The 12,512-nt window shown below is 39.4% G+C and overlaps 1 protein-coding gene across 1 annotated transcript in view; it reads left to right on the forward strand.

The window, feature by feature from the left end:
* NAA15 (N-alpha-acetyltransferase 15, NatA auxiliary subunit) overlaps positions 1-12,205 on the forward strand; it is a 46,601-nt gene extending 34,396 nt beyond the window's left edge. Inside the window, exons 16-20 of the mRNA XM_055794923.1 lie at positions 995-1,103; positions 1,699-1,797; positions 2,555-2,698; positions 3,782-3,879; positions 6,785-12,205. Coding sequence (XP_055650898.1) covers positions 995-1,103; positions 1,699-1,797; positions 2,555-2,698; positions 3,782-3,879; positions 6,785-6,985 — 651 coding nt within the window. The 3' untranslated portion in view covers positions 6,986-12,205. The remainder of the gene's footprint in view (positions 1-994; positions 1,104-1,698; positions 1,798-2,554; positions 2,699-3,781; positions 3,880-6,784) is intronic.
* Positions 12,206-12,512: the final 307 nt, after the last annotated feature.

A 12,512-nucleotide genomic window follows, 5' to 3' on the forward strand; every position in this document is an offset into this window, starting at 1 on the left:
CAGAAGACATTTCTGACGTGGTCACTTGCAAACAGTTTTCCTGAAACGGTTGCCCCTAGACTACTTCGGGTATGTAGCTTCAGCATTAAAGGCATAGCCTTGAAATCTCTTTTATTTTACGTCCCGAATAGTTTAAGTGTACAGCTATGACTGATGTATGCAAACTCATAAGAGCACGTATAAATTACGTGATTTTATAATGAAAACTGCTGTAGTATATGCTTAGCAGGAACCTCATAAGCTGTCCATCATTGTCTTCAACTCCGTTATTTGCAGTGAAGTGTATTGCTTCAACATTGCTAAATTGTTATTGACAGACAACAATTAAATTGTGTCCGATTCTTGGAGAGTGGCTTATATTCATAAAATGTAAATATGAGGGACAACAGAGAGTTCTTGCTCAAATTATCCCTAACCTCTAGATGCCAGTGATCTGTCTGTAAAGAATCCTTGCACAAACTTAATTTGTGTTAAAGCTGGCCATTTACTGGATTACGCTAGCCAAGACCAGAAGACCATGATCAATATCTGGTTCCTTCAAGCTTGCTGTTAGTATCTTGGCTGGGAATGTCACCGTGACCGGGCAGCTTTCAGGAACCTGTCTGAAGCTCACATGAACAGACTGTTGTGGCCATAAAGCAGTCGTTCACCAGCGTCTCGGGCCCGTGTGTGTAGATTGGCGTGGGGGGCTGCACTGCCCATTACAGTGCAGGTTCAGCTGCAGCTTTGTTTGCCTTCTATCATACGTCAGCAGTGAAGACTTGTATCACTATAGGAACATGTGATTTGTAACCACAAAGCAATTTTTTTAGACCTAACAGTCTGCGTTTAGACACTAATGTTGAGCGAAAAATGCAAAATTTGTAACAGAAGAGGTAATCTTACGCATTTGCCTTATGAGAGTTACTGCTGTGACTCAGAAATAGCTAATTCTGTTGTGAATTACTATGTTTAAACTTTGACTTAGTTCTGTGTCACTTCCTTGAATCTTTAGGTAGAAGCACCTTTGGAAGAAGCCATTAAATTTTTAACACCCCTGAAGAATTTAGTGAAAAATAAAATAGAGACGCATCTTTTTGCCTTTGAGATTTATTTTCGAAAAGGTAGGTGAGAAAACTAATGAAAGAAAGCAATTTGCATTACATAAAGACGTAAATTTGAATTTAAGCAAAAATTATTAATGAGATATGAGGAGTCGGTCCCTGTTGAGACACACAACTTTGCATTGGACTGATACCCCAGCCATGAGCAGTCTGTGAAAAACCAAAGTTTGAACATTTGGTGATTATCCACTTTTTTTTGCTGTGTTTAAATCTATAAGCAATGAGACTGTAGTTAATTTTCCCAACTTGCATTTGCCCTAGTTATTTGTTTGTATCTATAGTTTGCAGAACTACACACTGTAAAGAAGTGGTGTACAGTTGCTAATGAGAACTGGTCTTTTGAAACACTTGACTTTTGAATTCTTCTATCGGGTAAATATTATGCTTTAAGAACTTATTATGTTCAAATTTACATACTAGTTTAACAGGCTTAATTCAATGGTTAAATAAACGCATGTTAGAAAAAATGGCTGTAGCGGTACGCTCAGCTTTAATTTCTTCGAATCAGTCTAATTTCAAGCACTGAATACTGGAAGATAATGCAGCGAGTTCCAGCCACAGGTTTTTGAACATTTGGCAACGCTTTCTTTTCCAGAGAAGTTCCTTCTGATGCTTCAGTCTGTGAAGAGAGCCTTTGCTATTGATTCTAGTCATCCTTGGCTTCATGAGTGTATGATTCACCTCTTCAGCAGTGGTATGTATCTGTTCAGTACAACTTCGTCTGTACACGCTTCCATATGATGCCTAACCCTCATAGTCACTGATTTTTAGTTTATGGACTGTTAGCACAGTTAATTCAAGATATTTGAGACACATACTAGATAGCATGAATCAGTTGTTTTAAAAGCTAAAATTAAATTATGTTGATTATGACTGCAGTTGGATGTAGTGGTTACTCCAACTTGTGCAGTTAAGTCTTGAAAAGCCTGTGAGTAGTACGGTGAAGTTGTGAAAGAGTGAGTGAGGAAATGGAAACTGCAGTGACAAATCTGACTTTTCTGCTGGCAGCCTGTGTCAGTGTGCGAGAAAAAGGCTTTGGATTTTGTCCTTTGTGTTAGAAGTCTGGAAGGGTTCTCTCCCTTCCTTTGCCCCAAAGGTCACCCTTCCTGTTGGTGGCTGCAGACTAGATACATTTAAGAACAGGCTTGTATGACCTCTATCTAAACTCCTAATGGATTTTAGTCTGTAAGGGAGAAAGGACTGGAGTAACAAAGGCTTTGGCTTTTTTAAGTATCAGAAAACTGTCACAGTTAAGCTTTTTCCAACCAGATCCATTTATTTACCCTTTTGAATTTCATGCATCTTTGAGATTTTTTTTTTTTCGTTTATAATAATAATGTAAGTGTGACAGGTAGTAAAATAAATGCATTAAGTAGATTTTATTGTGATTACCTGTGCTTACCTCTGTTAACTTCCAACCCCCCCCCCCCCCCCCCCCCCCGATTCAACAGTATCTGAAAGTAAGGATCTGCCTGATGCGGTTAGAACAGTGTTAAACCAAGAAATGAATCGGCTTTTTGGAGCAACTAATCCAAAGAACTTCAATGAAGCTTTCCTTAAAAAGAACTATGACTCATTACCACATAGGTTATCAGGTATTCTGCCTTGATCCTTTTTCTGCCCTGCTTCTGCATTTTCTGTGCTGCTTTAGCAGCGGTATCTCATTATCAGCACCAGTGATGTTAAAAATCACTCTTTCCATGAGGAATGCTTTCTTTTTCAGCTTGCATTTTTGCAATAGCATGACCACCAGGTTGTCTGTGGTTTTCTCTTAATTTTTTCTATATGCTGCTAAAATACCAATTTTTGGACTTCTCTGTCCTGTCCTCATTTCTGATGCATGCGGAATGTATCATAAGGCTGCAGCTATTTAATGCATTTGTGAAATAGTTGGTATGTGAAATAGTATTTCTGAGTTGCAAAGTTGTTGGGGTTTGGATTTTGAGAAGTGTGTTGGAAGAGGCTGACTGTCCAGAGAAACGCGCTGAGAGCTCAGCAGGCCCAGGTGGCACCCAGCGCTAGTGGTGTGCCTGACCAGGAAGGGGAGCTTGGGTGGTGCTGGTCACCTGTTACGAAGGGCTGCCTGCCCACAGTGGTCACATACTACGGTGTGTACACCACTTAGGAAAGGGGATTTAAATCACCCAGGGAGCAGCGTTACCGTTGTGGCTCAGTCTGGGCTCAGGCCTGGTCACAAAAAGCAGTGAGTTTACTCTTGCATCTTTTCTGGCATCAAGTCCCTTCAACTAAACTGTGTCCCGGTTGTGTCCTGAGCACCGTGTTACAACAAGAGCTCTGTGTGCACGCCTCTTCTGTGCCCCAATTTCCGTGTGAGGAACACGGGAGCAGTGGTGCTGGAGGGAGTTGTGGTGTGTTGCAGCAGGTCTGATTTGTTACCGGCGCTGCCTGGGATTCCATAGCATGCTGCAAAATGCTCCGACTCTGCAGTAAAGACAGCGCCGATCTGTTTTAATGCTTTGTCTAGCACTGAACAGTAGACTTAAAGCTACCCTTCTGCTTGCTGTGGTGTCAAGCTTCAGTGCTCCAGGTGGTTCCCTGTTGAGCTACTACTGTAGAGTCCAGTGTCCCTTCTTAGTCATATTGTCTCCATTTTATGTTTGTATACAAGATGTTTTTGGTCATCCACTGGGTGATGAAACATATTTTTCCTCCTGTAGCTGCCAAAATGATGTACTATTTAGATCCTTCCAGTCAGAAAAGGGCAGTGGAGCTGGCGATGACCCTGGATGAATCCCTCATGAACAGAAATCTTCAGGTAACACATTTTATAAATTGTAAACAACTTCTGGTATATCTATGGAAGCTCTATGGAGGTAAGAGGAAGCCGAAACGATTGCTGTGCCTCGTGATAAGGTTGGGTTCTCATGAGAGAAAGCGGTACTGGGTTCATCTGGACTGCAACGTTTAATGTCCTTTTCACACATTTATTGTAATTTTGTTGTAATATGAAGAGAGCTAGCTAGCAGCAGAAACCATGTTATCGCCACAGGGAACAGGAAAGCTTAATAAACGCAGGAGGGTTCACACGGCAAAAGATGCTACAGTCCTCCCCAAAAAAAGGATTGCAGTCTGGCCAAGCTCTAGCTGCTACACAGGCCACTGTTCACAAGAAAACGATTGAGTTAGGAGTGGCTCGAACTCTGTGAAGACTTCCTATATTCATTGTTCTGCAGGCTGTGTGCGTTATCTTTGCTTTAACAAAAAGTGCGTGTGTACATTTTGGCCTTGGTACATAGTTTAGCAAAAAGCTTATCGAATTTTGAAACTCTCCTCTATTCTGGTGGTCGTGGAATGATCTCACTGGGCCACTGGCACTGTGCCCCCTTCCCCACTCCCCCGCCTTCATTTGGGAAGGCTGTTAGCTCTGACTTGCGATTCAAAGTATTCAATTTTTGATAAATTTTGTTTAAAAATTTATAATTAAAAAAATAAATTTTGTTTAAAAAGTAATTTTTGTTAGTATCTATGTTTCTTACAAAGAATAATAAACACTTTTTTTCCCTGCTATGACTATCCACTGGCAGAGCCTTACCGGACAAAGCAGAGAAGGAATACAATGGCCTTTCTTTTTTCTAGTCTTTTTCTAAACTGTTTCTGTATCCCAGTCAAAGCAGTTCCTTTGCCATTACTGTGAGTGTCCAGCGCATTTAATTAAGTATTAAGAGAGATTCCTTGGCAGGCCGTGCAAACCTTAGGATGTTAGTTTCTCTCTGTTCCCCTGGCACTTTATTTCTTTATTGTGCTCTTTATGTCTGGGGGCTTAAGAGATACTTTTTTTAGACCTATTGCAAGTAAAGTAGGTGAACTTTCTAGTAGAATTATTCTTTCATGGGCCAAAATCAGCATTTTACGAAACACATCCCTTTGGAAATACAGTGGGTCCAACAGAACTTATAATTGTGAAGGATTTTAAGTTCAAAATAGAATTTTTGGACAAAACAGAGGGGGTGAAAAAGAGAGACAAATGAAGACAATTTGCCTTGATTTATGACCTTGCTTAGGATGTTAAAAGATTCAGCTCCTTTCTCTAGCTGATCTGGTTACGGGAGACACTCATGTCTTTTATATCCTAAATACATATTTAGCAGTTTTCGTAAACTGTTTTCTTCTTTGGGTTCTTTTTTGTTTGTTATTGTTTAAGCATTCTCAAAGGGCTTAAAATAATTTATCAATAGATTTAGAGAACAAAAAAATTAAATTGCTTTGAACAGCATTCTTTTTGCCTCATAGCTGCTTTTTGCCTGAGAGCGGGATTCTGGGACTTGGGCTGGGGAAAGATTAAAATGTAACGAAAAATGCTTGGTTGTTTTAGAGGTGTTAACTTGATAAATGCTTCTTGTAGTCCTGCTGACTCAGCAGCATGTAAAGATGATAGACGCAGCGTTGTGATAAAACTCAGAAGGTTCAATTTTAGGTATTCTTGGTGTCAGCATGAAGAAAGACTCGGGAGTTCTGCTGAACTTCTATATGGAAGTTGAAAGTGCCCTTAAAAAAATGAGTATCTGAAGGAGTCTAGGCATTCGTTGAAAGGCGTTCTTATGCGCAAAGAGATCAAATATATTACATTTAATTTTGGTGAAGACCAGTTGTCTCAGGGCACGTTGCAGGCATAAATCTAGATATATTTGGCCTTCTGTGGATGCCAGTGTCACGAACAGCAAATGTAAGGAAAAAAGGGGTTGTTGAAGAGAACGTCATAACCCCATAGCAGGAGGACAGAGCAGTTAATACACAGAACAAATAAAAGCTGTAGTAAATGTCAGAGGAGTGGAAAAAGACTAGCTTGCTGTGCTAAGGCTAGCATACACAACATGGGTGGATGTTAAATGCTGCTGGGCTTTAGTGAAGCTCAGTAGGTCAGTTTCTCATGTTTGGAATGCAAGTTGGAAAAAAACACAGGCAATCTCATTTTTCTCTCCTAATTCATGAACAAAAATGGATATGAAACTGCAGATACATTGAAGGATGTGATAATATCCGGGTAATTTTGTTTAATTCACTAGTTAGACACACTTCAGTAAGTCACGTATCCTTCAGTGTAAAGAAAAATTTTTTCCCCTACCAGAAATGTTTTCACATCTAATTATGGTTATTCAGCTGATGATATTTTTACATTTTAGTTATGTATTATTAATGATTAAATATTTCATAGTTCTTTCAACTCTATCTGAAAGCACGTTCACAAAAGTGATGATTAGGAAATTATAGTATATATTCTGGATCCGTTGTTTTATTTGCGAACACTAAAATACAAATGTATGGTATGTATTGCTGAAATGTTCAGTGTGTCCTGGGAGAGGAGGGGGAACCACAAACCCGAAAAACACATTTAGATGCAAGTAAGCCCAGTTTTTGGTTGCCAGCTAGTAAGATTCAGTTCTTTTTTAGGAAAATAAGGAACAGCTGACAAATTAGTGTTTTCATATTCAGTCAAGATTTCTAGCTGGTTTTGGAATCCCTTTTTAAACTGCATTATTTTGACTCAGACTCCACTGGTATTTCATGCTGTGTCTAGTTTAAAGGGAAAAAAAAATCATTTGGTATTGATAGAAAACAATACTTGGAGTTTGTTTTCTTTGTAGTGTTATATTTCTGGTTTGTGAGTGTTCAGACCAACTTTTAAGAAGGCATAACACTTCTTTATTTTTCTCTTTAATTAGACTTGTATGGAGGTATTAGAAGCTTTATGTGACGGTAGCCTTGGAGACTGTAAAGAAGCATCTGAAACTTACAGAGCAAATTGTCATAAGCTTTTCCCTTATGCTTTGGCTTTCATGCCCCCTGGATATGAAGAGGATATGAAGATCACAGTTAATGGAGATAGTTCTGCAGAGCCTGAAGAACTGGCCAATGAAATATGAACAACTTTATTGGAAAAAAATGACATTGGACCATATCTGGTGTATAATATTTTTGTCACGCACCTGCTGAATTGCTCTAACTTACACAGAGAACAGAAGGAAAAAAAATGTTGCCTTCAAATAGTTTTACTTTTTTTTTTATCCTGCTGACAAAGTATATATATAAAATATCTAACATATTACTGGATATAGGTTGTTCGGTTTCTTAAAAATTAAAAGCTGCTAAAATTGAAGAAAAAACCCCCTTCTCCTTACCTACCTACCCATGTTTTTAAACTAATTTATATAAAATCTGGAGGCGTATAGCCCTCGGAGCAGGTGTGTGGCAGAAATATTACTTTAAATTTGTCTTGTGAGATTACTGTTATCTCAGACAGCAAAAATGCTGTTTTAGCACTGGATTCTTTCACTGAGCACAAAGAGTTGATGGGGCTTTAGCATCTGACTGATTTTGATACGGGGATGATTCTGTCCATAGGAAGTATGCAATGTGAATCAGAATATACAGAGAAGCCCGCAACATACGCGCTATGTTGTGGATGCTGGGACATACGGATATCAAGCAGAATTAAGAAACATAGTGTGTTCAATAAGCTTGTTGTGTCTCTGAAACTCACTGTACACGATCAGTTTGGTGTTCTTGCACCACAGTTTTTAACTGAAGGAACCAGTTAAAACTCTCTCTCTTTGAATTGAACTCGGGGGGTGGGGGGGGAGAATCAACATTGCTGTTCTTGAGATGAACCTATCGGCGTAGGTTGGCCAAACTTTTTAAAACTGTAATGCAAGAACCAAATAAAATTATGCACTGTGATGTGGCACCAACTAATAGGAAAGATAGCATGCATTTTTCACATAGAATGAAACAAAATGAGGACATACTATGGCTTGAAGTTGCAAAGAGGAGAACTCCTGACTACCATTTTGACTGATCAAGAGACTAATAGTTTAAAACCTCAGCAGGCCTTGTTCACGTTATGCAGAAAAAAAAAAAAAGTGCTGCAGTTTAGATACCTCTGGAACTTTTCCACAGTGTCACAGGTTTGTAATACTTGAAGCCCTACATTTCTAAGAATATATTTCTTGCTCAGTTGTTTCAGGCAAGCCCAAGACTTTGTAACTTTTAAGGGGCCCAAGATTTTTTTTCAATAACAGACCAGCTTCTTATTCCTGCAGTTACAGATGTAATTTCCTTTGTCAAACATAAGGTACCAAATATAATGCAATAAAATGTTTTGAAAAACAATTGTGTGAATATTTAAACCAATCTCTGTTGTACTTTGAAAATGAATGGGTTCACTACAGTGCAGCTCAGGGTTGGCTTACTGTGCTGTCCAGTTACGCTAATAATGTCACTGCTGATGGGTGGTAGCTGAGTATAAAGTGCAAATGCATTATATGTAAATACTGAATGTCTGGGAAGTCCTATAACACAGAATGCTTTACTACTTGGCTTTTAAGTTCCACCAATGTTACGTTGAATTTTATTTTCAAAGTCAAGCTTCAGTCTACGAGTCTACTGTGTTAATAATATCGATAAGCGCTCAAATTTTTTTTTAATAGGCTCATCATATAAAACAGAGGAGAAAATAAACTACAGCTTCTAAAGTGAGTGCCTTCTTTGCTGCAGAAGTTCAGTTACAGAGTATCCATCGTGTGGATACCCAGCCTTCCTCTTCCACGTCATGGAATTCAGTGATTGACACATACAGTTAAGAAATCCAGGAAGACTTATTGGGGTTTGTAGTTTTCTAACTGTCAGAAGGACAGGATTTTTGTTTCTTGTATATTCAGCCCCACTTTTTTCATGGTTAGACTATCCTTGTGTATGTTTGCAGTGTAGTTCATGTCAGAAATGTAGGTTGTATGGCAATATTTGTATATTTAATCTGCTGGGCTTTTAGGGACTACTAGAATACCTATAGAGCCTTTAATTGACTCTGGTATTTATGTCTAGATCTCAGTCTTTTCTGCAGCCTGAGATACCTGGACTGCATGTCTGCTGCAACTACTGAAGATGGTCCAATCTTGCCTACACAAGCTATGAGCTTTTGGCCTTGCCTCTGAGTATTGCTGCCGTTTTCTTGGCTTCTGATGCTTAGCTGGAGGCAGATGAGTGCTCACTCTTTTTAACAGATTGTGAATTGCATCAAGCAATTTTTTTTCCCAAATTTTGTTTTTTGGGTGCTGCCTATAAATAGGATTATTTCCTTTACTTTTTCACTGCCTGTTTGTGTTTGTGTTGAAATAGATGAACTAAGAGCAAGAGGTTACTTGTTATCTTTCATTATGCAAGTGGGAAAGGATATTTCTGTGGGCCTTCCAGAAGCCTCCATCTACGCATCCATTGTGATTTCCCCAAAGGCATTTCTTCATAACCTTGCTGAAGGGCGCCCGTAGTGCTTCAGAGATTATGCTTTTGGATTAAAGAGGTTCCTCATCCCATTCCAGAAGACCAAGTCCCAGGAAATGAAACTCAAGTCAAGAGTTTACTTGCAGAAGAAGGTTCTTTAACTGGCAAAGGAATTGCTATTCCTTCATCTTTCAATCTCTCATGTTAAATGCAATGCTAACTTCCAAGGAAGAGTTTTTAAGAGGTGGAAATGAAGTCAATCCAATGCAATGAGTCTTGCGAAGCAGTAGTAGTAGTAGTATTACAGAGTGTCATGCTACAGTGAAAACTTGGCTTTGCATGCTGAGATCCAAAATCGTAATCACGGGTACTTGGCTGCAGAAGCAGGTGAGCAGGGATTGCGGTCATGGCCAGAGTGACCCGGAACGTTGGCTTGCTAATGACATGATGTGTTTTGATTCGTCATGTTTTTCGCTGGAGAAATGTTTTCACCATCAGTGGAGCCACTGGTCATGAGATACGCCATGGATATCTTTCCTGGGGACAAAAGTCAAACCCGATTTTTTTCCCTGATGGAGACTGTAGATGGTGCAAATGCACGTTGCATGAAGCAATGCCAGAGTCAGAACTGGACTGAAATTGTAAGTAACTGAAAGTGGTTGTTTGCCCCGAGATAGGCGATGTTCTCACTTTTTCCATTTGGAGACCAGAGCATTCAGATATGTGGTATGTGTGAACAAACAGGTAAAATAGTCTCAAAACTATCTAGTCAGTAACTCGCATTTTTTCTTTGCATCTTAAATGCCTTAAAAGCTCCTATATTCTTCTACAGTTACGGTTTTTTTCAGTAGAGGTCTTAATGCTTCCATGTTCATAGGGGAGGAATCATATCCTGATGTGTGGTGTGTCAGCCATAATACAGAAGAAAATTTGTCGCTCAATTTTCCTCCTAGTGAGGAAGAAGAAAATTCCAGTTTTCCAGGGAGCTATCTAGGGCTAGATGAGGTACATACAGTTAGCCTATTAAATCTTCCTGTAGTGTTTGCTTTGGTTTGTTTTTCCAGGTCTGGAGGTGCTCCGGCTCTACAGTAGACCCTGGAAGTTGGTGTAGCACCTTACTCTTCAGCCAGATTGAATTGTCAAAGCTCATAGACAGGAAACGCCAATGAGAGTAGGGTGAGATCAGGCCTGAGAAACCAGAGGTGCAAATACAATTTCGGTATCACGTGAGCAAGTTAAAGTAAGAAAACTTAAGATCTTTGTCTAACATGATGCCTTTGAGAGTTTGAGCGATGGTGCCATCATTCCTGCAGTGCTAGCGTCCCATACGCCGCAGTTGTGCTTTGAATGTGTGCCACTAATTCTAACAAAAACCACTTGATACAATAATCCAGCTCTATACCTGAATTAAAATGATTTTATTTTTCCCTTTTAATGATTGCTTTAAATGTTTTTTGTGTTTAAATTGCTTTAAATGTTTGAGTGTTCTGTACTGGGTAGCTAGCTAGCTTTGAATCTTTCCCCTGTCTTTCCCCCTAAAAAAGTTTGCTCTAAAAATGCAGTTGGTATCTAAGTGGTAATGTAAAATAGCTCGAACTATGTGGATATAAGAGTTACGCTTGTCTGATAACATACTGCTTTGAGATCCTGTGGAGGAAAACCATGCAAATGTAGTACAGTTACAATTAGACAGTAATATCAGTAAGGCATTGAGCAGTCTATAAGCTCATTAATGAAAGTTAACGTTCCAGACAGAGGAAGATAGTTGCTGAGCTTGGGGAAAGGCTCTTGCTTCCAGGAGTATTCAGGTTGTGAACTGTTCCTGGATGTGGTAAGGAGCAAAGGGTGGTCATGTTGTAATGATTGTTATTTCCTGGAAATTAAAGCTGCAGTCTACAAACACCAGTTTTAATGCCTCTTTCAGGCAGAGACTCTTCTTCCCAGGAGCATACGGCCAGCAGTGAGAATGGCAAGGAGCAACTGATAGAGCCAGCTCAGCAAAAGGAGGCTGAAGTGAGTTATAAGGAGGTGGCATAGTAGAAATTCCATTTTTAGATTAAGTATAAAATAGCAGGGTTTTATTACTAGAAAGATTACTGAAGCTGTAAATACTGTAAATGCAGTCTTCCCATGCTGAGGAAGCTGTAAAATATGTATTACTTCTACAACGGTACAAGCAAATAGTAGTATGTTCACAAAGATTCTAGCTTTGTATGTTGGTCTTCAAGTAAATCGTGGCAGAAAACTCAAGAGGACAAAGATTGTCCAGTTTACAAGGGACCATATCAAAGGGTTTGTAAGAATATTGCAAGAGAAATATTACTATGAAATCCAAAGCATCTTAGAATAGCTTTCCTAAGATGTTAGTTGTTTTAATTGAAAATGTTACATCTGCTAACTGTTTATAACAGAAGTCAAGAAGTACTTTTACGAAATATTTCTGCCTGGCACTGCCCATTCAATATCTACCTCTACTAGTCCTAGTCTAATTCAGCTACAGCATAATTTTAGCCATTTAGCATCTAACGTAGGAAAAAGTGTCATTTACCTGGTTGGTGAACAAATGTATGATGATGGATAATGTTTAGTTTTGAACTGTAATGCAATAAACCACGAACTTAGTGAAAGTCCTGTTGTTGGTTCAGTGCAGCAGCATATTTATTGCTTCATTGCTGATCCGTTCAAAAAAATCTTAATTATAAACTCCACAAAGTTACTTGCAATTGTACTGGGATTTGCTTTCCCTTCCAGCCTTCCTAACTGGTTAACAATGTTGTACTGTGTTTTTACGCTCTTCTCTGGTGGTAGCAAATATCAAAACTGGCAGGAAGTCAATCAAAGAATAAAAATGCTGAGTTCTGTTTGTACATGAGTACTAGTGTTTCCTTGTAGGGTTCAGCGTCCTCCTTAGATGCCCGCTAGCTTTGTAACAAACCACCCCTTGACTAGTTCCCTTAATTTCCCCATCACCTCCTTGCATGCTGACGGGTTGTAAATTGGGGTGCGGGTCTCGCCCAAGGGAGCAAGATCAGTAGGGAAAGACTGTGGCTCTCTTTGGAGTCGGGCTAGAAAAGAAGGACCTCAGCAGAGAGCCGCCTTTCCTACCCTTCAAGCGAATTGTATGTACGTGTAAAAAGAACCTTTGATTTTTCAGGCTCCAAAGAGCCAACGTGG

Source organism: Falco peregrinus, chromosome 2 (genome assembly GCF_023634155.1).
Source record: "Falco peregrinus isolate bFalPer1 chromosome 2, bFalPer1.pri, whole genome shotgun sequence".
NCBI lineage: Eukaryota > Metazoa > Chordata > Aves > Falconiformes > Falconidae > Falco > Falco peregrinus.